The sequence below is a fragment of the Sus scrofa genome, chromosome 4, assembly GCF_000003025.6.
Source record: "Sus scrofa isolate TJ Tabasco breed Duroc chromosome 4, Sscrofa11.1, whole genome shotgun sequence".
In the NCBI taxonomy this organism is placed as follows: domain Eukaryota; kingdom Metazoa; phylum Chordata; class Mammalia; order Artiodactyla; family Suidae; genus Sus; species Sus scrofa.
The window spans coordinates 38,038,892-38,064,674 of NC_010446.5; the positions used below are offsets into that span (position 1 = coordinate 38,038,892).

General features: G+C 38.3%; 1 protein-coding gene across 2 annotated transcripts in view; it reads left to right on the forward strand.

Annotated features, from left to right (window-relative positions):
* The window catches only part of STK3 (serine/threonine kinase 3), a 294,976-nt gene that overhangs the window by 27,090 nt on the left and 242,103 nt on the right, over positions 1–25,783 (forward strand). For both annotated transcript variants that reach the window (XM_005655350.3, XM_021089060.1), the window contains exon 2: positions 21,442–21,522. In XM_005655350.3, the coding sequence (XP_005655407.3) occupies positions 21,442–21,522 (81 nt within the window). The remainder of the gene's footprint in view (positions 1–21,441; positions 21,523–25,783) is intronic.

Genomic DNA, 25,783 nt, shown 5'->3' on the forward strand with positions numbered 1-25,783 from the left:
GCAGCTTTTCTGGGCTGCAGGGGCTCTTCCAGGGGGCTGGTGGTGCTGAGCAGCTATTCCGCGGGAGTAGGGCACCCCCTGGGGGCTTTGGGGGGTAGCAGGGCCGTTGGAGACCCAAGAGGCTCCTCCCCGGGGCAACCCGACTCAGAAAAACCGTCCGAGAATTATGCCGATCTGTTCACAGCCTGGCTAAGCTTGTTCTAGCTTTTCTGGGCTGCAGGCCTTTTCTCGGGGGCTGGTGGTGTTTGGTGCTGCTCTGCGGAAGTGTAGCCCCTCCAAAGGGCAAGCAGGCCTGTGCAGGGACAACCCCTGCGGTGGTAGGCTTCAGGCAATTGTTGAGGCCAGCCCTCCTGGATGGCAGGCAGCCCCAGGTCCGGTGAGAGCGTAGTGAGTGGCGGGGGTGGGGGGAGGGGATGCACTGGGAAGTACAGCTTTCAGCTAGCTAGTGGGCCTGTGAGCTTGCTGTGGCGTGGGGGGTATTCTATGGGGACCCACCCCTTCTTCTCTCCTCTCCCCAGCAGGGGCGCAGACCAGGCTCTTCTCCCAGGTTCCCTCTGATGCGGCTTTCCACTTCCCGGCTCCTAGAGTATTGTTCCCTTCCTCTGCGACAGCTTTGTTTTCTAGTCTCCCAGGCAGTCTCTGCCCCGTCAAATGGTTTCTAGACCTCCCAAGCAGTTTCCGCTCTGCCCCGCCCCCCCCAGCCCGGGGACTAACCTCTGGAGCCGAGGTCTCGGTGCCCAGCCCCCACCCAGGCGTCCCCTGGCCCTTTCTCGGGACTAACCTTCAGAGGCGAGGTCTCGGTGCCCAGCCCCCACCCAGGCGTCTCAATTTTTGGTGACTGTGCCCGTAGTTCAGATGGTCCGTTCGGTTCTTGATTGGCTTTTCCGTACTCCAACTTACTGCTACACTCTTCTCTGCATCTGGAGATTTCTCCGGTTCGTTTGATCTTTCCCCCGGTAGGTGACTTTCCAGGGTGCGGGATCCCTTTCTCCTCCGCAGTTCCCTTTCGGGAGCGCCCGTCCCGCTCGGATTCACCTTCTCTCATTCTCCTCTTTTCTCCCGTTCTGCCCAATAATGTCACGAACTTCTTGCCGTTATTGGAGTTTAGGTTCCTCTGCCAGCGATTGGTTGCTGTTCTGTGCGAGTCATTTATTCTGTAGATGTGCTTTTTTTGTTGTTTGTGGGAGAGGGCGAGCGTGTCCCCCTACTCCTCCGCCATCTTGTCCTCTCCGAGAACTTAATTTTAAAGGAGATACTGCATATACGATCAAGCATGGTGCTTATTATTAGCACATAGCACTAATAAAAGTAAATCTGTTAATAACAGTTATGACTTATTAAGTAGCTACTATTAGTAGTAATAAATCTACCCATAATGTAATCACTACAGGGTAGAGAATTTGCCAGAAGAGAAAAAGATGTTGAAAATTACAGAGCTGAAATCAGGTAGAAGGTGCTTTATGAAGGCAGAATCTCTTATCTCACAAAGCTGGAAGTTGTTTCTCTTTTGCTGATTTGCATTTAGGCCAGGTTCTCTTCTCCATGATTAGTTTCCTAAAAGGTCTAGAGAGCATGTTCTAATTATTCTTGACTAGGGAGGTAGATCTAGCAGTGTAGAAAGCCTTGCTTTGTGTTTCAGTTTAAGCATCTTTGGCTAAAACTACCCAAATAGAAATGGACAAAAAATGTGAGTAGACATTTCTCCAAAGAAGATATTCGAATGGACAATAAGCACATGAAAAGATGTTGACTATCACTAATCATTAGGGAAATGCAAATCAGAACCACAGTGAGATAACATTTCATACTCTTTAGGATGGCTGTTACAAAGAAAATTGGAATATAATAATTGCTGTCTAGGATGTGTAGCAGTTGGAACCCTGTACATTGCTTGTGGGAATGTAAAACAGTGCAGTTATTTAAAAAAAAATTCAATGCCAATTACCATATCGTTCAGCAATTCTACTTCTAGGTAGATACCCAAAAGAATTGAAAGCAGGGACTTGAAGAGATATTTGTACACCAGAGTTTGTTATCATTATTGACAATAGCTAAAGGGTGGAGGCAACCCAAGTGTCCTCTTAACAAACGAATGGATAAGCAAAATGTGATATATACACACTGGTATATTATTCAAGCTTAAAAAGGAATGAAAGTATGATACATCATACAGGATAGATGAATCTTGGAAAAATTCTAAGTGGAAGAAGCCAGCCATGAAAAGACTCATATTGTGTGATTCCACTTAAATGAGGTGGTTAGAAGAGTCAGATTTATAGAGACAGAAAGTAGAATGATGGTTACCAGGGACTGGGGGAGGGGAAAATTGGAAGTTGTTTAGTGGATAGAGTTTAGTTGGGAATGGTGAAAAGTTCTGGAGATGGATAGTGGTGATGGTACTAAATGCTATGTAATTATATACTTGAAGATAGTTAAGAGAGTGCATTTTATGTCTATTTCAGCACAGTTTGAGAAAACAAAACAAAAAATTTTTAGCCAACCATAAACAGCTGTCTCCTGACTTTTACCTCAATCTCTTCAAAATCAAAGAGACATCTTTAGCAGAAGTTATAACCTGTCTACAAACTTGCAAACTGCTGTTCCAAAGCTGGAAACAGTAAAGAAGGGAGGAGAATTAAATGTAATTCTTTCTTTTTTCTACTTTAGCTCTTTTATGACTGTGCTGTTTATTGTTTGGGGCTAATTTGCTTTTGGATGTTAGCCAACTTGTAACTCTTTAGCTTCATAGAGAGTTCCAGTCCCCTAAATTTACATACTCCTTTCTTTTTTTCTTTTGGTCTTTTTTTTTGCGTTTTCTAGGGCCACACCCACGGCACATGGAGGTTCCCGGGCTAGGGGTCTAATCAGAGCTGTAGCCGCCCGCCTATGCCAGAGCCACAGCAAGGCGGGATCCGAGCCGTGTCTGCAACCTACACCACAGCTCACGGCAATGCCCGAGCCTTAACCCAGTGAGCAAGGCCAGGGATCGAACCCACAACCTCATGGCTCCTAGTCGGATTTGTTAACCATTGAGTCACAATGGGAACTCCATCCTTTCTTTTTTAACTCACTGAGCAAGGGCAGGGACCGAACCCGCAACCTCATGGTTCCTAGTCGGATTCGTTAACCACTGCGCCACGATGGGAACTCCTTTTTTTTTTTTTTTTTTTTTGTCTTCCATCTTTTCTTATTCTACCCTCTTATTTTCATCTAATTTTACACAGAAGATTTTCTCTACTTGTAGAGAAAGTGGAAATTCTATGATTGATAGGAAGAACTACCTTAGGTACTTTCATCCTGACTTCTCTTCCCCTATATCTTTTGCCTGACCTTTGAGTCTCTCTTCCCACCCCTTTTATGACTTTACTCCTGTAAGCTAATATTTTTGTTCCCCAATTCTAGAGTCTTCAAAATCTGTTTCTAAGGCTTCATTCATTCCATTTCGGCCTTCCAGCTTGCTCAGGCTTTGTCTATCCCATGAAACTGCTTTTAGGTTACAGGCAGATAATCATCCATTGCTTGGTAAGATCAGAAAACTTTTCTGTTCATATTTCCCTCATACCTGTTTCTTGAAGCTTTTTCTTTCTCTGGCTTTTTGATTTTTGTATTGCTTCTATTTCTCTGTTTTATGTGCTCTTCTCAATTCATAAGTGACTGTGACCTTTCATTTTCTATCTTCCTCTTTTTTTTTTTTTTCTAAATTTCCTTAGTTACTTTAGCTACTCTTGTGGCCTCAACTTTGATCAGAATGAACCACCAGTACACACTTTTTGAGACTTAGACACTTTGTACTTAGTCTTATTCAGTATTTTCAATCTACTGGATAATATTTGACTACTTTGCTGTCTCCTCAAAGGCAGTACTTCAAAACTGAATCCTTACCTTCCATGTGACCTCTGCCAATTAGTGTTGTTACAGTTTTTCCATTTTGCATTTGCCCGTGTGTGTGTGTGTGTGTGTGTGTGTGTGTGTGTGTGTGTGTCCTCTGTGTTAGTGTGTTTCCTGTGTTAGTTACTCTGTTACTTAGGTCCTTTTAGAGGGCAGGGAAGAGAGGTATACAGATTATCTTTAGTAATAGAATTTTATTGCAAGGATATTCAGGAAATGTGTATAAATGTGGGTATATGAGAAGGTGCCCAGTCAGCTGCTCATTCCCACTGAGCTTCAGTGTTTCCAAATCTGGGATGTGGAATAGACTCCTTAATAAGGGGAATGGCAGCTTAAAGTCACTTGGAGCAATGATTTGAGCTCCAGTGACCTTTGTCATTTTTGTTCACTTAGCATTTATACTTTCTGAAATCTAAGGTTAATTGGATCATTTTGTAACCATGAAATATGGAGCATCCCCATTGGCTGTTTCAGCCTTTCTGTAGGCTTTTGGCTTGTGTACAACTTCTAGCCATATGTACTTTTTATTGCTGGGTTGGTAAAGCTGATTTTATTTGAAGGAGCACATAACTTATACAGGAATATAGGTTTGCCCCCTTAGCACTGTGTAACAGGTGTTTTGAAGTTCTATTAGCTCTCCAGAAGTTAGCAAAAATTTTTTTTGTATCTTTATTCATTTGTTTATTGAATAAAAGTTTATTGAACAGTAGTATGTGAGGTTCCCATGTTAACTACTTACTGGAATTACAAGAGTGGATAAGACATGATCTGTAGGGTTTTTTGTTTTTTGTTTTTGGCTATACCTTCGGTATCTGAAAAGTTCCCAGGCCAGGAATTGAACCCATGCTGCTGCAGAGACAATGCTGTGTCTTTAACTTGCTGCACCACAGCAGGAACTCCTGCAGGTTCATTTTTTTATTTTATCTTTAAGGAAGTGGTTACCTGATAGGCAGAGAAAGGGAAAAGATCATGTAAGAGAATGGACATATAGAGGTATGACCTGTATATCTTGCATCAGGTACAGACAACTATACAATATCTGCTTTTTATAGTATAGCGTTGTGCGAATTTTTTTTTTATGTGAAAATTCAAGACCTTTGAGGTAGAATTAATGGAAATGAGGTGATCAAGAGGCTCATAGGCTCACAGTTTAGTGGCTGTAATAGTATACTTCAAAGCAGGGATAACTGATTTGAAGATGAGAAACTCCTGACAACACTCACAAAAGAGTGTTTACCATAAAAAGTGTGAATGCAGGAGTTCCTCTTGTGGCTCAGCGGTAACAAAACCAGACTAGTACCCATGAGAATGTGGGTTTGATCCTTGGCCTTGCTCAGTGGGTTAAGGATCCAGTGTTGCCATGAGCTGTGGTATAGGTCACAGACACAGCTTGGATCTGGCATTGCTGTGGCTGTGGTGTAGGCCAGTAGCTGCAGCTCCTGTTTGACTCCCATATGCCTCAGGTGAGGCCCTAAAAAGACTAAAAAGACCAAAAAAAAAAAAAAAAAAAAAAAGAAAGAAAGAAAGAAAGAAAGAAAAAAGAAATGCTGTTGCTGTGTGCCACTTGATCCATTATCCTTTGGTATTTGCTAGCTTCTTAAGAATAAGAAGCTCCATACCATATCTTGGACAGACCTTGGTTGGATTCTCTTTTGTCATTTATTACCCAAAGTAACTAGGAAAGTCACTTAAACCTTAGTTTTCTTATCTAAAAACTGAGAGTGTTTTAGTAACTACCAAAAAGGTTGTTATAGAGATTAAATGAGAAAATACTTGTTAAATGCTCTGAACAAGGCCATAAAAAGCCCTAATAAATGTTAACTACCTTTATTACTATGTTTCATTTTAACTCTTAGGTGTTTGTCTTTTCTACTAGATTAGGAACTCTTGGTTGTTAAGGGCTCTATCTTAATGTTCTTTGCATTACCTCAGGAGGTAGCTTGTTGTCTCCAAATTCAGTAAGTGTATATTGAATGAATATGAATGGACGACTTCTAAATCTGGTTTTATCATATTTTGTACCCATGTTGAAGATTTGTTTTAGAAACATTAGCATTTCCTAAGTAGTTGCAGGATTCACTCACAAGAATGAGAATGATTAACAGAAAGTGTTTTTACAATTTCTGATTGCCTTGGTTAATTTATTCAACCTATGGAGGAGACCTTTCTTTTCAGTGAATAAAATTATTTTTATGGAAGGCATTTCCTGAAATAATTATTGAATCAGAAGAAAAACCTAACTTTCTTATGATACACAATTTAAAAAGTTTCCCCCAATTATAGAAAAAAGAATGTTTATTTTAAAAAACTTATGAAACAAAAGCATAGAGGAAAGCCACCCCCCAAATCAAATCTTGTTGCCTGGAATCCTAAAATATTTACATGTAACAAATATCTGAGTTTCTTTTGTGTCCCAGGCACAGTGTTTGGTGCTGAGGAATATAGCAGTGCACAAAACAATGCCAGTAGTTTGGTGCCAGTATGTGTATGTGCATGAACATATGCAGATACACCTAAGTTTAAAAGAAAAAAAGGAAAATGGTTTAGGTCTGTGCACATTATTTTGTAACCTACCCTTTTTCCTTTTTTTTCTTTTTGCCTTTTCTAGGGCTGCTCCTGCTGCATGTGGAGGTTCCCAGGCTAGGGATCTAATCGGAGCTGTAGCCGTTGGCCTTCGCCAGAGCCACAGCAATGTGGGATCGGGAGCCGCGTCTGCAGCCTACACCACAGCTCATAGCAACGCCAGACCCTTAACCCACTGAACAAGGCCAGGGATCGAACCCGCAACCTCATGGTTCCTAGTCAGATTCATTAACCACTGTGCCACGACGGGAACTCCCCTTTTTTCTTTCAGTCATATATTAATTTGTTTTAAATCAATGAGTTTTCTACAACATGCCTTTTAGTGGTCAGTTGATATCTCCTTGAATGGATGTTCCATAATTGATTAATAATCTATGTTTAGACATTTATTACTTATCGATTTTGTTATAATTTACAATGAACGCCTGCTTTTTTGTTTCTGGTTATTTATAGAACAATTAAAGATTTAATTCTAACCACTTAGTTTTTTAAACAACTTTTTGTTATGGAAAGTCTCAAAGTTTTGTAAAGAAGAGAAAATACAACTCTATGTATCCATTACCCAGTTTCGGCAATTATTAACTCCTCACATAATTTATTTTATTTAATTTTTTTGTTTTTTAGGGCCACACCTGTGGCATATGAAAGTTTCTAGGCTAGGGGTTGAATCAGAGCTGTAGCCTCTAACCTGCACCAAAGCCACAGCAATGCCAGATCTGAGCCACCTCTGTGACCTACACTACAGCTCGTGGCAATGCCGGATCCTTAACCCACTGAATGATGCCAGGGATCAAACCTGCATCCTCATGGATGTTAGTAGGATTCTTTTCCACTGCAGCAAAACGGGAACTCCCCAATCTTGTATAATTTATAGTCCCATACACACACCCCATTCTTTATTATTTTGAAGTAACCTCAGCTGTCATATTAGGGAATTCTTAAATTTTTTTAAATTTGAAGTATAGTAGATTTATAATATTATGTTACTTTCAGGTGTATAGCAAAGTGACTCAGTTATATATATATGTATGTATATATGTATATATATGTATGTATATATGTATATATATATATTTCAGATTATTTTCCATTATGCATTATTATAGGATACTGAATATAGTTCCCTGTGCTATACAGTAAATCATTGTTGATTATCTGTTTTATGTCTTAGTTTGTTACTGTTATTCCAATACTCCTAGTTTATCCTCTGCTCTCTTTCCTGTTTAGTTACCATAAGTTTGTTCTCTATGTCCATGAATCTATTTCTGTTTCGTATATAGATTCATTTGTATTACTTTTTAAGTTACACGTGTAAGTGATATATTTTTTTATCTTTGTCTGACTTACCAAGTATAATAATCTCTAGGTTCATCCATGCTGCTGCAGGTGGCAGTATTTCATTCTTTTTATGGATGGGTAATATTCCATTATGTATATACACCACATTTTCTTAAGCCAGTCATCTGTTGATAGGCACTTGGCTTGTTTGCATGTCTTGGCTTTGGTAACATGTTCATGGTGTTCTTAACTATTTCAGTATGCATTGCTAAAAGATACAAATATTAAACAATGTATCACCATAATATCATTATCTGAGGTATAATTCTAAATGTAAATTATTCTTGAAAATATTAAGGGAAATTTGGATCTAACTAAGACTATTTATTCTATATAGAAGTCTATGTAGAAGAGTTGTTGCCTTCTGAGATCTTGGAAAAAATATTAAATTCTTACATTGAGCAGGAAGCACAAAAGTGAGGTAAATAAGCTTTTAGATGGGTGTAAGGTTAAAGTGGGCATTTAAATGTTGAAGTGTTAGAGAATTTGTAGCTAAAAAAGGAAATAGTAATGTTTAAAAACAATGTGAGAGAAGACTGCTTTTTAATAATAACTGTATTAGCAATGACAGCATTATAGATCATGTTCTTTCCTGTTTTATGAGGTAGAAAACCAGATTGTTTTAGCCACTTATTTCTTGAAAAAGATAATTCTGGAGTGTGCCTCCTAAAGTACAATAATAACCTGTATCCTGATAGTTACATAAGAGAGAGCTATTGGGGGTGACTTGTTCTCCACAAAATTCCCTGGCACCTGGGAGAGTTCTAAAGAGACTCAGTCAAGAATAACTTTTTCTGGACCTGTAATTAAAAGCATGTACTTGTGGTGAAGTTCTAAGGTGTTCAGAACCTCAGTATGTCAAGTACAGATGAGGTTATGCTCATTGCAGGAAAATAGAAAGAATGTATTTTGGGAGTTCCCGTCGTGGCGCAGTGGTTAACGAATCTGACTAGGAACCATGGGGTTGCGGGTTCGTTCCCTGGCCTTGCTCAGTGGGTTGAGGATCTGGCATTGCCGTGAGCTGTGGTGTAGATTGCAGACTTGGCTCGGATCCCGAATTGCTGTGGCTGTGGTGTAGGCCCGCGGCTACAGCTCTGATTTGACCCCTAGCCTGGCAATCTCCATATGCCCCGGGAGCAGCCCTAGAAAAAGGCAAAAAGACCAAAAAAAAAAAAAAAAAAAAGAAGGTATTTTGTGTGTGTGTGTATTTTAACTTGGCTTGTAGTTATAAAGTTTTTTTTTGTTTTGTTTTTTTGAAATGATCAGTTTTCATTTAAAACTCCAGAAAGCGAAAGCTGAAATAAAGACAAAAACGGCATAAAACATGAATCATTTACCAAAATAAATCATGTGTTTCTACTTGACAAACACCCCTGAGACCATTTTTTGCCTAAGTTAAATTAGTAGCATTTCACTTATTCCACATGTTGAGAAAATAAGACATGTGAACTAATAGAAAATTCTCTTTAAGTGTTTATTGGATTCATTTGGGGGACCTATGACTTGTTTGTGTAAAGTGAGCCAGATTGTGAGCCTGCTTTAAGAAAACTTTTATAACTCCCAAGGAACTAAGTGTTGCTTAGGTTACCTTTTGGCCTAGTATTAAACAGATTTATTAATATGATGTTGTCTCCATCACTGCATCATGTGTGTGGCTCATCTCAAGCTACTTTGTGCTTCCTTAGCCATGAAGGACATGAAGCAGAAAGCAAAATTGTGAATATTTGTGAAAATTTGAGAGACTGACTTTGTCTGGTAGGGATATACTCTTTTTTTGGCTCATTGTATCTTACTTATGACTTTGCTCTTTTCCCCTGCTTGTTAGCCTCTTCTCATTTTAATTTTTTTGTCTTACCTAATCCATGTCTTCAGCCATTCTTTTGCCAGTGTCTTTAGCTCCTTGTCTCATCAGTGTTCTATGGCATCTGCCTGGCAGAAGACCAAATTCTACTTTCTGCCTTCTCTTTGCCCACTTTGAGACTTTTGAGCAGTGCTGAAGAAAATACAAAACCTCAAAGATTACAATTGGGCTTGAATCTCAACTTCAACAGGCCTCCAGTGCTATCTGTTAATCCTGTTCAACTTCATGAGATTTATTGTTTTGTTTTTGTTCTCCACTCTGGCTATAGTTATATATCTGGAAATCTCAGATTTTAACTTTCTCAGTTACAGCATATGAATATCCCTCCTACTTCATAAAGCAAATAGAAGCCATTATATGAGAACTCCCTCGATTCTTTGCCACCAGCCTACCTATAACTCTGCCTGTCCTTTCCTCCTATTGTAATGAGAGAGGTATCCCCAGCCCTCCAAAGTTAAGGCTGTCTCATCCACAGGTACTTTAGGTATCACTCTTCCAACCTTTTCAGGGACGTGCTTTAGTGGTTATTTCTTCCTGTCTCGTCTTCCTTTCTTTCTTTGCTTTTTAGGGCTGCACTCACAGCATATGGAGGTTCCCAGGCTAGGGGTCTCATCGGAGCTACAGCTGCCAGCCTACACCACAGATGCAGCAATGCCAGATCCCAGACATTTCTGTGACCCACACCACAGCTCACGGCAACGCCGGATACTTAACCCACTGAGTGAGGCTAGGGATCGAACCTGCAACCTCATCGTTCTTATTAGTTGGATTCGTTTTTGCTGCGCCATGATGGGAACTCCCTGTCTCCTGTATTTTTAACTTTTCCGTATTTTTCTAATAGATTCCAAACAATATTTATACTTATGTGAACATTTCTGATGAGTTTTTTGCTTATTTGGCTTTATCTTCTTTCTCAAACTCACGTCTTTAAGCAGTTGTCCTTTCCAGAAACTTCATCTATAGAGTGATCCATAGGTTTTTTTTTTTTTTTTTTTTTTGGCCAAGCCTGTGGTACATGGAAGTTTCTGGGCCAGAGGGTTAAGTGACAAGGCCGGATCTTTTTTTTTTTTTTTTTTTCCTTCCTTTTTATGATTTTAATAATATGGTAAAATATACGTAACATAATTCTGTCATTTTAACCATTTGTAAGTGTCCAGTTCCATGGTATTAATACATTTATAATGTTGCGTAGCCATCACTTCTATATATAACCAAAACGTTTTCATCATCTCAACATAAACTCTGTACTCATTAAACACTAACTACCCAACTCTCTGTCCTCCTAGCACCTTGCAATCTTTTTTTTTTTTTTTTTTTGGTCTTTTTGTCTTTTTAGGGCCGCACCCGCACAGCATATGGAGGTTCCCAGGCTAGGGGTCCAGTCGGAACAGTAGCCACCAGCCTATACCACAGCCATAGCAACATGGGATCAAGCCGTGTCTGTGACCTACACCACAGTTCATGGCAATGCTGGATCCTTAACCCACTGATTGAGGCCAGGGATCGAACCGGCATTCTCATGCATGCTAGTCGGGGGTCACTAACTGCTGAGCCACAATGGGAACTCTTTTTCTTTTATATATAATTATTTTAATTTTTTTCCATTATAGCTGATTTACAATGTCCTGTCAATTTTCTGCTGTATAGCATGGTGACATACATGGATACATTTTTTTTTCTTGCATTATTATGCTCCATCATAAGTGACTAGACATAGTTCCCAGTGCTACACAGCAGGATCTCATTGCTAATCCCTTCTGAAGGCGATAGTCTGCATCTATTAACCCCAAGCTCCCCATCCATCCCACTCCCTCCCCCTCTCCCTTGGCAACCACAAGTCTGTTCTCCAAGTCCCTGATTTTCTTTTCTGTAGAAAGGTTCATTTGTGCCATATATTAGATTCCAGATATAAGTGATATCATAAGGTATTTGTCTTTTTCTTTCTGATTGACCTCACGCCATATGAGAGTCTCTAGTTCCACCCATGTTGCTGCAAATGGCATTATTTTGTTCTTTTTTATGGCTGAGTAGTATTCCATTGTGTATATATACCACATCTTCTTAATCCAATCATCTGTTGATGGACATTTGGGTTGTTTCCATGTCTTGGCTATGGTGAATAGTGCTGCAGTGAACATGCAGGTGCTTGTGTCTTTTTCAAGGAAAGTTTTGTCCGGCTATATGCCCAAGAGTGAGATTGCTAGGTCATATGGTAGTTCTATGTAAAGTTTTCCAAGGTACTTCCATACTGTTCTCCATAGTGGTTGTACCAGCTTACATTCCCAGCAACAGTGCAGGAGGGTTTCCTTTTCTTCACACCCCCTCCAGCATTTGTTCTTTGTGGACTTACTAATGATGGCCATTCTGAGTGGTGTGAGGTGGTATCTTGTGGTAGTTTTGATTTGCATTTCTCTAATAATCAGTGATGTTGAGCATTTTTTCATGTGCTTGTTGACAAGGCTGGATCTTTTGCCCTCTGCACCACAAGAGAATCCCCAGTTGTTATCTCTACTTCTTTACCTTATCCTGATGTCTCAAACCATTGCATTTTGGCGTCTGCCTCTACTATTCCACTAAATTGCTCTTGCTGTGATCACCAGTAATTTTCTTATCACCACATTTAGATACTATTTTTGTAAGTTGAGTTGTACTTTATACACAGTAAAAAGCACTCTTTTGATTTGGCTTTTTTATTTTATTTTTGGCTGCACCTGCAGCATGCAAAAGTTTCCTGGCCAGGGATCAAACCTGCACCACAGCAGTGACCCAAACCACAGCAGTTACAATGCCAGATCCATAACCCACCAGGCAACCAGAGAATTCCAGGTTTGGTTCTTTTGGCTCAGCAATAATGATTTTGAGATTTTTTTCAGTGTCTTAAATGTATTAATAGTTATTTCTGTTTTATTGCTGAGTACTATTCCATTGTATAGATTTACAATAGTTTATTTATCCACCAGGTTGTGGACATTGAATTTTTTGTTTGTTTTTGTTTTTGGTTGTTGTGAATAAGGCTGCTGTGAGTATTTGTTTATAAGTCTTCGGTGGACATGTATTTTCATTCTTATTGGTTAGATACCTAGCAATGGAATTGCTTGGTTGTATAAATTTGGGTCCATAAGTTTATAAGGACCTGCTAACTTGCTTTCTGAAGTGACTATTTCATATTTCATTTTCAACATCAAATGTGAGAGATCTCCTTGTTTCACATTCTCACCAATACTTGTTATTGAAATCTTTTACATTTTAGCCATTTTTTTTCCTGGGTGTGTAATGGTATCTTACTGCAGTTTTATTTTCCATTCCCCCAATAAGTAACTCTGTTGAGCATCTTTTCATGTGCTTATTAAGCATATGTTTGTGTATTTCTGGTGGTGTCTACCTAAATTTTTTTGACCATTTTTATATTTGGGTTTTTTTTGTCTTAATGCATTAAAAGAATTCTTCATATGTATATATATATATATATTTTTTTTCTTTTGTCTTTTTGTCTTTTTAGAGCTGCACACTCAGCATATGGAGGTTCCCAGACTAGGGATCGAATTGGAGCTGTAGCCACCAGCTACACCGGAGCTGTAGCCATAGCAACTCGGGATCCGAACCATTTCTGTGACCTACTCCACAGCTCATGGCAATGCCAGATCCTTAACCCACTGAGTGAGGCCAGGAGTCGAACCTGCATCCTCATGGATGCTAGTTGGGTTTGTTAATCGCTGAGCCATGATGGGAACTCCTTTTTTTTTTTTTTTGGTCTTTTTGTCTTTTTGGTCTTCATGTATTTTGGATACAAGTCCTGTATCATGTAATTGTATATGGGAATTTCATTCTCTAGAGTTGCTTAGACTTAATAATTCCATATTAGTGCTGTGTGTGTGTGTGCACATGTAAATGTATATATGTATGTATCTGGGATACAAGTGAAGATAGCACCCACAAAAGCAAGGAAAATGATCCACTGCCCAAAGGTAAAATAATCGACAGAATCAGAATCAGAGATGGTACAGATTTTGGAATTATCATACAGGGCCTTTGAAGTTATAGTGACAACTATGTGTCTTGTGAAAGGTAGATAACAGATAGGAAACTTTATCAGAACAATGGAAATTATTACTTTTTTTCAAAGTCAAATAGAAATGCTAGAAATAAAAGATGTGAAATAATTTAAATTGATTGATGCTATTATTTGTCTTCTGTATCCTTACTGATTTTTCTGTAAACTTAATATATCAATTACTGAGAGAGTTGTTTAAATCTCCAACAATTATTTTGAATTTATTTTTTTTCTCTTTTCAATTTCAGTTTTTTTTTTTTTTTTTTTTTTTTTTGTCTTTTGTCTTTTGCTGTTGTTGTTGCTATTTCTTGGGCCGCTCCTGCGGCATATGGAGGTTCCCAGGCTAGGGGTCTAATTGGAGCTGTAGCCACCGGCCTACGCCAGAGCCACAGCAACGCGGGATCCGAGCCGTGTCTGCAACCTACACCACAGCTCAGGGCAACGCCGGATCGTTAACCCACTGAGCAAGGGCAGGGACCGAACCCGCAACCTCATGGTTCCTAGTCGGATTCGTTAACCGCTGCGCCACGACAGGAACTCCCAATTTCAGTTTTTGTTTCATGTTTTATAAGCTTAGATTTAGGGCACTTAACATGTTTAGGGTTGTGGTCTTCTTGATAAATTGACTCTTTTTTTCATTACAAAATATACTCTTTATCCCTGGTAATATTAATTGCTCTACAGTCTTTGCCTAATAATAATACAGCCACTTTAGCTTTTTATGTGTATATATATATATATATATAATATATAATATGTAAAATATATATGCATGTATAATATATGTTTATTTCTTTTTTGTTATATACATTTCTATCCTTCTACTTTTAACATTTTTTTTTGTCTTTGTGTGTGTGTGTGTGTGTGTGTGTGTGTGTGTGTGTGTGTGTATGTATATTTTTTCTCTTTTTTGGCCACCCAGCAGCATATGGAGTTCCCAAGCTAGGAATCTGATCTGAGCTGAAATTGCTACCTATGCCACAGCTGTGGCAATGCCAGAGCCTTAAACCACTGTGCTGAGCCAGGAATTGAACCTGCGTCCTGGTGTAGCAGAGATGCCGCTGATCCTTTGCACCACAGTGGGAGCTCCTCTTTACATTTAAGATGACTTCAGCATGTAGTTGGGTCTTGTTTTTTATCCAATCTCATGATCTTTCTCTTTTAGTTGGGTGATTTGACTGTATAACTTTAATGTTTTTTCCCAGTTTTTTCCTAGTAGTTGCTCTAGAGATTATAATATGTGTCTTTATTACAGTTGACTACAGATTAACCTAATTCCAATAAAATGTAGTAAATTTGCTTGAATATAGCTCCATTTCCTTTCTCTCCCTTTGTTCTGTTATTATTGTATATATTTTACCTAAATATGTTACAGTTACAACTGTTCAGTAGTGAGATTATTTATTTAAACAGTCTTGTTTTGTAAGATAAATATGTATATTTTATGTTTATGTAAATTTTTTTTTTTTTGTCTTTTTTTTTTTTTGTTGTTGTTGTTGTTGCTATTTCTTGGTCTGCTCTCTTGGCATATGGAGGTTCCCAGGCTAGGGGTTGAATTGGAGCTGTAGCCACCGGCCTACGCCAGAGCCACAGCAACGCGGGATCCAAGCCGCGTCTGCAACCTACACCACAGCTTACGGCAACGCCGGATCATTAACCCACTGAGCAAGGGCAGGGACCGAACCTGCAACCTCATGGTTCCTAGTCGGATTCGTTAACCACTGCGCCACGACGGGAACTCCTGTTTATGTAAATATTTACCATTTCCTTTCGCTTAGAAGTACTTAGTTATTTCTTGTAGAGAAGTTCCTCTAGCAACAGATTCTCTTAAGTTTTTGTTTATCTGGAAATGTCCTTATTTTCCTGTAGTTTTTAGAAGGTAGATTTGCTGGATTTAGGATTCTTGGATGATACTATTCTTTTAGCATTTTGAGTATTTCTTTTCACTATCTTCTGATTCCCATGGTGTCTGATGAGAAGTCAGTTTTTAATCGTATTCTTATATTCATAATGAGGCATTTTCTCCTACTGCTTTCAAGACTTTTATCTTTCAGAAGTTTGATAACAATGTGTCTTGATACGGATCTTTCTGTGTTTATCCTACTTGGTATTTGTTCAGCATCTTGGATGTGTAAATTAATGTTTTTCATAAAATTTGGAAAGTTTTCAGTCACTATTTTTTAAAATGATTTTTCTGACCCTTATTTGCTTATTTCCCCTGAGACTCCCATTATGTTTGTGTTGACATTTTGATGTATCACCAATCCCTGAGGCTCTGTTGATTTTTTCCACTGTTTTTTTTTGGGGGGGGGGGCGGGGGGAGGCGCACACACAGTATATGGAAGTTCCCAGGCTAGGGGTCAAATCAGAGCTACAGCTGCTGGCCTACACCACAGCCACAGCCATGACAGTTCTGAGCTGCCTCTGCAAACTGTACCACGGCAACACTGGATCCTTAACCCATTGAATGAGGCGAGGGATCAAACCGGCATCCTCATGGATACTAGTCTGATTGTTTCCACTGCACCACAACAGGAACTCCCTTTTTTCCATTCTTTTTCTCTTTTCATGGGGAAGGTATTTTATTTGCCTATCTTCACGTTTACTGATTCTTGCATCTGTTATCTCAAATATGCTGTCAAGCCCTTCTAATGTATTTACATTGAAGATGTTATATTTTTCACATATAAATTTTACATTTTTATTAGTATTGATTTCTTTATTTGTTGAATTATTTTCATGGTATTTTCCTTAAGTTTTGTGAACATAGTTTCAGTTTTTTGAGTGTATTTATGAAGTAGCTGCTTTGAAGCCTTTATCTGATATATCCAATATCTGGACCTACTGTGAATCATTTTCTGTTGACGACTTTCTTTTCTGTTGATTGCTTTTATTTTATTTTATTGACTGCTTTCTGGAGTATGGGTCACACTTTTGTGTGTGTGTGATTCATCATTTTTTTAATTTAAAACTGGTCATGTAAAATAGTATGTTATACAAATTATGGTTTCTCCCCCTTTCCAAGGCTTTATTTACTTATTTGTATCTCCTTTTATTATTATTATTTTTAGCAATATTTTGTGGTTTTTAGTGTATGTCTTTTACCTCCTTGGTTAAATTTATTTCTAAGTACTTTTCTCCTTTTTATTCTATAAAAAGTGGGATTGTTTTCTTTTTTTTATGTTTATTTTTATTTTTTTAGGGCTGAGAAATTCCTGGGCTAGGGGTCAAATTGGAGTTGCAGCTGTTGGCCCATGCCACAGGCAGAGCAACATCAGATCTAAGCTGTGTCTGTGACCTGTACCGCAGTTCATGGCAATGCCAGATCCTTAACCCAGTGAGTGAGGCCAGGGATTGAACGTGCATTCTCATGTATACCAGCTGGATTCTTAATGTGCTGAGCTACAATGGGAACTTGCAAGATTGTTTTCTTAATTTTATTGTACTATTGGCCATTGTTTTGTTTTGTTTTCTTCCTTTTCCCCTTCTTCCTCCCCCTTTAGAGTTTCTACATTAAAGGTCATGTCATTTCTGAATAGAGATAATTTTATTTCTTTCACAGAAATAAAAAATTTCTTCTTTGCCTTTTATTTCTGTTTCTTGTCTAATTTCTCTGCCTTGGACTTCCAGTACTATGTTGAATAGTAGTGGCAAGAGTGGGCATTCTTGCCTTATTCCTGATCTTTGAGGAAAAGCTTTCGATCTTCTACTGTTTATAGTCTTACGAACTTTTTATTATTTCAAGAAAATTTTTTTTTTTTCTGTTTGTAGTTTGTTGGGTGTTTTTATCATGAAAGGGTGTTGAATTTTTGTGAAGTGCTTTTATTGTGTCACTTGAGATGATCCTGTGGTTTTTGTCTTTTTTTTTTTTTTTTATTGAGGATTTTCATTTGTTGAACCATTCTTACTATTCCAGGTACCCATTCAGTTTGGTCCTGGTGTATAATCCTTTTAATGTGCTGTTGAATTTGGTTTGTGAGTGTTGAGTATTTTTGTATCAATATTCATTAGGGATATTGGTCTTTAGTTTTTTTTTTTTTTTCTTCCTTCTTCTTCATGTTGTGTCCTTGTATGCTTTTGGTATCAAAATAATGGTGGCCACAGAGAATGAGTTTGGAAGTCTTCCTTCTCTTCAGTTCTTTGGAAGAGTTTGATGAATATTGGTGTTAATTCTTCCTTAAATGTTTGGTGCAATTCTCCAGTGAAGCCATCTAGTTCTGGATTTTTCTTTGTTGAGAAGTTTTTGATTATTCCTTTAATTTCTTTACTAGTTATAGGTCTGTTCAGATTTTTTATTTCTTCATGATTCTGTCTTGGAAGGTTGTATCTTTCTAATAATTTATCCATTTCTTCCAAGTTTGTTGTTCGCAGAACTCTTTTATGATAGTTTTTATTTCTGTGACTTCAGTTTAAATGTCTTCTTTGATTTCTGATTTTAGTTATTGAATCTTTTTTTTTTTTATTCTTAGTCTAGTTAAGGGTTTGTTAATTTTGTCAATCCTCTCAAAAAACCAACTGTTGGTTTTGGGCTACTGTAATGAAATATCAAGACTAGGTAGCTTATAAATAAGAAAAATTTATTTCTTACTGTTCTGGAAGGTGGGAAGCTGAAGATTAAGGTGCTAGCCTGGTCAGATTCAGGTGGAAAGTTGCTTATAGCTGCCATCTTCTCACTATGTCCTCACATGGTGGAAGGGAATAGGGCTTTCTCTGGAGCTTTCTTTATAAGGCACTGATCCCATTCATGAAGGCTACACCGTCATGACTCAAGCATCCCTCAAAGGCCCCACCTTTTAATACCATATCATTGGGAGTTTGGATTTCACCAAATATACAGTTTTTAGGGGACACAAATATTCAAACCATGACAGCTTTGTTGATTAAGTTTTTTTTTCAATTCTTTATTTTATTTATCTCTGTTCTAGTCTTTATCATTTCCTTCTTTCTGTGACCTTTGGGCTTAGTTTGTTTTCCTAGTCTCTTGAGTTGTCAAGTTAGGTTGTTGCTTTGAGATCTTTTTTAAATCCAAGTGTTTACTGCTATAAACTGACCTCTTAGTGCTGCTTTTGCTGCATCCCGTAAGTTTTGGTATGTTGTGTTTTTGTTTTCATTTGTCTCCAAATATTTTCTTAGTTCCCTTGTGATTTCTTCCTTGACGACTATGTCTGTTTAAGAATGTTGTTTAATGTCTACGTATTTTTGGATTTTCCTGTTATCCTTTTGCTATTGATTTCTAGTTGCATTCTGTTATGTTTAGAGAAGATACTTTATGTGATTACAATCTTCTGAAATTTTTAAGATTAGTTTTGTGGCCCAAAATATGTTCTCTTTTGGAGGGTGTTCCTGTTCCATGTGCACTTGAGAAGAAAGTGTATTCTGTTGTTGTTGAGTGGAGGAAAAGTTTTTTTTTCTATATTTACATGTATTTTTACCAGCTGTTTTTCTGTATCCTTTTGTATATATTTATATTTCCTTTTGGTATCACTTTCCTAAACCCTGAGGCACTATTTATAATCATTCATTGTGAAAGTCTGCTCATAATGAATTCTTTCACCTTTTTTTTTTGTTTGTTTGTTTCAAAAATTTTTACTTACTCTGTACTTTTTGAGGGATATTTCTGTTAAATATAGAATTTTATGTTGATTTTTGTTTTTTTCATCACTTTTAAGGAGTCATTGTGTTTCGGTTTGCTTAGTGTCTGACCGGAAGACTTACATTCATTCTAGAAGACTACATTCATCCTTTTTTTTTTTTTTTTTTTTTAAGTTCCCAGGCTAGGGATAGAATTGGAGCTGCAGCTGCCAGCCTGTGCCACAGCCACAGCAAGGATCTGAGCAGTGTCTGTGACCTACCCCACAGCTTGAGGCAATGCAAGATCCTTAACTAAATGAGCAAGGCCAAGGATTAAACCCAAATCCTTACAATACTAGTCAGGTTCTTAACCCACTGAGCTACAAGAAGAACTCCATTCATCCTTGTTTTTATTCTTATTTACATGTTTCCCCCCCCCCCCATGACTGCTTTTAGTATTCTCTTTTAACTGGTGAACTTCTTATTGGTGGCAGTTTGATTATAATACATATGGTTTGTTGTGTGTATTTGTTTATATTGATCTTTTCATATTTGTTGAGTTACTTGCGTCTGTGGTTTTGTTGTTTTTATAAAAGTTTGAAAACGTTTGGCTACTATCTCCCGCATGTCTCTTTTCTCTATATAAATCTGTGTATATTTATTTATCTGTATTTATCTATCTTTCATTTCCATGTGGGGCTCAGTTTTTTCCTTCTTTGGCTGCCCAGCAGCATATGGAGTTCCTGAGCCAGGGATCACACCTGAGCTGCAATTGCTACCTACACTGCAGCTGTGGCAACACTAGATCCTTAACCCTTCTGCTGGGGTGGGAATTGAACCTAACATTCCAGAGGCACCACTGATCCCATTGTGCTACAGCGGGAACTCCAGGCTTTTTCTTTTCTCCTTTTTTTAAAAACATTTTTTCTTTTTTCTTTTTCTTTTTTTTTTCTTTTCCTGAGTTCAAAGTTTTCAGCTGATATTTTGGCTGAAATCTAAATATTTGGTTAAATACTCTGTACGTGGAATTGTGGAAAAAGAGGATCTCTCATCTGTTACTGGTAGGAGATTAAATTAGTATAAGCCCTGTGGAGGCCAATTTGCTAATATCTATAAACATACATATATATTAATTAGCAGAACAGTTAAAGTAAGTAAAATATACCATAATCAATCAACAATTTAAATAATTATTATATAGTTATTATAATAATTATTTTATTATTATATTACATTAAATTTACATCATGACATATGTTTATAGTATATATACTTACTTATCAGTATATTTTCTTCTCTGTGTGTGTGTGAGTGCATATCCTCTTGACCTCACTGTTTTGCATCTGTGATTTTATCTTAAAGATATACTAGTATATGTGTGAGTTGACTTATGTATAAGATTATTGATTACAGTGTTGTTTATAATTATCAAAAGGGAACCTAGGTATCCAGAAGTAAGGGATTGACGAGTAAGAGATACTATATTGAAGTAGAATAGGATGAAAGGAGTTTCCCTGTGACTCAGTGGGTTAAAAACCTGACATAGTCTCCATGAGGATGTAGGTTTGATTCTTGGCCTTACCACATGGGTTAAGGATGCAGCATTGCCATAAGCTGTAGCGTAGGTCACAGAGGTGGCTTGGATCTGGTGTTGCTGTGGTTGTGGCATAGGCTGGCAGCTTCAGCTCCAATTTGACCCCTAGCCTGGGAACTTCCATATGTCACAGGTGTGGCAGTAAAAAGAAAAAAAGAATAGGATGTAGGTGTAGAAAAGAAAAGAGTGAGGATGCTTTCTATGTACTTAGAGCGAGGCAACCTCCAACACAGATTTTATGTTGTGGAATAAAAACATCAAAGTATATAACAGTGTGGATGAAAAGAGTGTGTGTGTAATGTTATGTTGTATATTAAAAAAGGGGAGAAATAAAAATATGTATTCATACTTGTATAAAGTTTTCTCAAGAAGCTAAAAAAGTGCTTATTCTTTGAGATATTTCTGGAAAGATTAAGAACAAGGGTGGAAGAATACTATATACTGTATATTTTCTTACTCTGATTTTGAACCATCTGAATATATTGCCTCTTAAAAATAAAAAAAAAATTATAAAAGATTTTAAGGAAAAACTTTTTCTGTTTTTTTCTTCATCAGTAAGCTAAAAAAGCTGAGTGAAGACAGCTTGACTAAGCAGCCTGAAGAAGTTTTTGATGTATTAGAGAAACTGGGAGAAGGGTAAGTACAAAAAATATGAAAATAGCATTAGATAAGGACAAAACAATCATAAAATACCATTTAGTCTTTCACTAGACTATATTTGGTTGAATTGAGTAGTAAAAGTATAAGAGGGAATGTACCTGAACATAGTAAAGGCCATATATAACAAATCCTCAGCTAGCATTGTACTCCATGGTGAAAAGACGAAAGCTTTTCCTCTGAGATCAGAAACAAGACATGGTAGTTCCTGCTGTGGCACAGTAGGTTAAGGGTCGGTGTTGCCTCTGCAGCAGCTAAGGTCACTGCTGACCTGTGGGTTTGATCCCTGGCCTGGTGAAGTGGGTTAAGGATCTGGCATTGCTGCAGTTGTAGCATAGGTCACAGCTGCAGCTTGGATTCCATCTCAGGTTCAGGAGCTCCATATGCTGTGGGTAAGGCCGAAAAAAATCCACCAGGAGTAAGACATGGATGTCCCCTCCTCTACTTTTATTCTATGTAATACTAGATGTCCCAGCCAGAGCAGTTAGGCAAGAAAATGAAATTAAAAGTATCCAAATTCGAAAGGAAGAAGTAAAACTGTCTCTCTTTTTGGTGACATGATATTACATAGGGAAAACCTCAAAGATTCCACCAAAAAACTGTTGTAATTAATATAAATTCAGTAAAGTTACAGGATATAAAATTAGTTTTGTTTCTATATTTTAGTAAACTATTGGAAATAGAAATTTAGAAAACAGTTTCATTTATGATCATATCAAAAAGAATAAAATACTGGAGTTCTCATTGTGGCACAATGGAGAGGAATCTGACTAGTATCCATGAGGATGCAGGTTCGATCCCTGGCCTTGCTCAGTGGATTAAGGATCCGGCGTTGCCGTGAGCTGTGGTGTAGGTTGCAGATGTGGCTCGAATCCCACATTGCTGTGACTGTGATGTAGGGTGGCAGCTACAGCTCCAATTCAACTCCTAGCCTGGGAACTTCCATATGCTGCAGGTGCAGCCCTAAAAAGACAAAAAAATAAAAAAATAAAAAAGATATATGTATATGTATAACTGATTCACTTTGCTGTACACCTGAAACTAACACAACATTGTAAATCAACTATAAGCCAGTATAAAAATAAAAATTAAATAAAATACAAAACAAAATTTCTGAGGGAAAGCTATTAAAAATGTCAGAGGAATCTAATAAAAGTATATTCATATGGGAGATTTCAATATATTTTTTTCTGAATTGGGCAGAATAACAGGAAAAAAGAGGACATAGATTAAATATTATAATCAACAAACTTGATGATGTATGTATTTATACATATACAAGTATTCTTACATTCCTCCTTTTTTGGGGCTTGTTCATGGACCATTGATTTAAAAAAATGGAAAAAGAAAAAGCCCCAGGAAGTTTTAACCAAAAGAGATTTTGCAGATTACATTTCTAATTATAGTCTACTAAAATTAGAAATAAATAATTAAAATATGATAAGACCCACACTTAATGAAAATTAGAAAACATAATCTGAAGTAACTATGGAATAAAGAGGAAATTATAAATTATCTAGAAAACAATGAAATAGCAAATCATCCTAATTTTTATGAAATTCAGCAAAGCTGTAATTAGGTGATAATATTTAAATTCTTGCAGTAGTAAAGAAGAAAGACCAAAAAAGGAAAGAAAGAAATAAGAAAGAATGAATTTAGTGCTTAAAGATCTTACCAAAATAATACAGTGTACCAGAAGAAACTAGGAATAGAGAATTCATGAAGGGAAAAGCTGAACTTAATAGAAATAAAAAATTAGAAATGATAAATATGTATAAAAGTTACTTCTTTGAACAGATCAATAAAATAGTTAAACCTAGTTTGATTTGACTAAAGAAAAAAGAGCAAAAATTGTAGAGGATTTGGAATAGGAAAGAAGATTTAGCCAATGATAGAGAAATGTTTTGAAGAATTGAGGGGAGTTGGGATCAAGATGGTGGAGGAGTAAGATGTGGTGCTCACCTTCTCCCACAAACACATAAAAAAACCTTATCTACATGTAGAACGATTTACACAGAACACTTAGTCAACGCTGGCAGAAGACCTTAAATCTCCAAAAAGGGCAAGAAACCCTCTACATAACTGGGTAGAACAAAAGGAAAAAAAAAGAAGAGGAAAAAAAAGGAATCAGGATGGGACTGGCACTCCTGAGAGGAAGCTGTGAAAGAGGAAAGGAACCCTCCACCCTGGGAGGCCACCTAACTGACAGGGAGATCAACTGAGTAGGGGGGACCTCAAAGCCTCAGAGAACAGCGCAGCAGCTAGACTGAGGAGGGCAAAGCAGAGAGAGAGTGCCACACAAACCTTTGCTGTCACTGCCCCCAGACACGACAGTCTGAGATGGTTGGGCAGAGGCTGGGTGCTGAGACTGAGGCTCTGGAGGACAGTTCCAGGTGGGAGGACTAGGGATTTCTGTGTGGAGACAGCCTGAGGGGCTAGGGAGTGGTGCACCATGGGCTGGAGAGTGGAGCACCACAGCCAAAGAAACCCAGGAGGAGGCCTGGGCCTGCAGAACAAGGTGCCACTGTTGGGGAGAGCGAGAGGAGAAGGGGTAGGACTGCCATAGGAATATCTTTCTCTGTGCAGGTGCAGGCTCTTGGGTGGTCAAGTGCCTCTTGTGTGGGGTATGGGCCATGGGGGAAAACGACCATAGCAATTTCGGACTCTAGAGGTGGGTGCAGCCTGACACCACTGCATGTCTGTGAAAGGGCACCACCTGTGGCCCCAGTCATCTCTGGGGTCAGTGTAGAGGAGGGCACTGCAACTGAGTGCCATCCTTTATGCTGTCACTCCCCTGGGAACACACACTACCAAATGCTTTGGGTGCCACCTATACCTGCCTGAGGGTCACTGCCACTTCCCATGGCCCTGCAACCAGGAACAGTGTGTGTCACCTCCCCAGGGATCCTCACCACTGACAACAAGGGTCCAGAAACCAGGCACTGACTATTAGCCCTGCCCATTGCCTCCATCTTCCTGGAAGCACACACAGACTATATACCAGCATACCCCCTCTCAAGGGGATAACAGCCTGCACACACTGAGGAGAGTGACAGCAAGCATCTGCATCAAAAGCAGCCCTCATACCAAATAAAAATAGTAAGCCATCACAAACTACCCTGGGGTGCTCTCACATATAAGAGCACCTGCAAAACTACAGTAGTTGTTTTTCCCTAAGCTCACAGAATAAGAAAAATATAAGCAAAATGAAGAAGCTCAGGAACCATTTCCAGTTAAAAGAACAGAAGAATTCTCCTGAAGGAGCAAATAATGTAACAGACTGCTGCAGTCTAATAGACACTGAGTTAAAAAAGGAGATAGTGAAAATACTGATGGAATTAAGAGCAAATATGAACAGTAATGCAGATTACTTTAGAAAGGAACTAGAAAAAGATGAGACAAGAAAAATTAGAAAATTCGTTTGCAGAGATGTAAGCTGAGTTGAAGGCACTGAAGAGCAGAATGAATAATGCAGAGAAATGAATAAGTGACTTGGAAGATAGAATAATGGAAATCACCCAATCATCACAGCAGACAGAAAACCAAATGAAAAAACATGAAAGCAATATAAGAGATCTATGGGATAATTATAAAATCGGCCAGTCTACGCATAATAGGGATTCCAGAAGGTGAGGAAAAGAAAAGGGGATTGAAAATATATTTGAAGAATTATGTCTGAAAACTCTCCAGATCTAAAGGAAACAGGTATCAAGATACAGGAAGCACAGAGGGCCCAAACAAATTGAACCCAAACAGGCCCACACCAAAACATATAATAAAAATGGCAAAAGTTAAAGATAAGAAGAGGATTCTAATGGCAGCAAAGTAAATTAGAAGGAACCCCATAAGGCTATCAGCTGATTTCTCTACAGAAACACTATAGGCCAGAAGAGGTTGTCAAGATATATTCAAAGTTCTCAAAGGGAAAAATTTGCCCCCTAGAATACCCAGTAAGAATATCATTTAAAGTAGAAGGGGAGGAGTTCCCATCATGGCTCAGAGGTTAGCAAACCCGACTATCATCTATGAGGATGTGGGTTCGATCCCTGGCCTTGCTCAGTGGATTAAGGATCTGGCATTTCCATGAGCTGTGGTGTAGGTTGCAGACATAGCTGAGATCCTGCGTTGCTGTTGCCTGTTGTAGGCCAGTGGCTACAGTTCTGATTGGACCCCTAGCCTGGGAACCTTCATATGCCACAAGTAAGGCCCTAAAAAGACAAAAAGGCCAAAAAATAAAAAA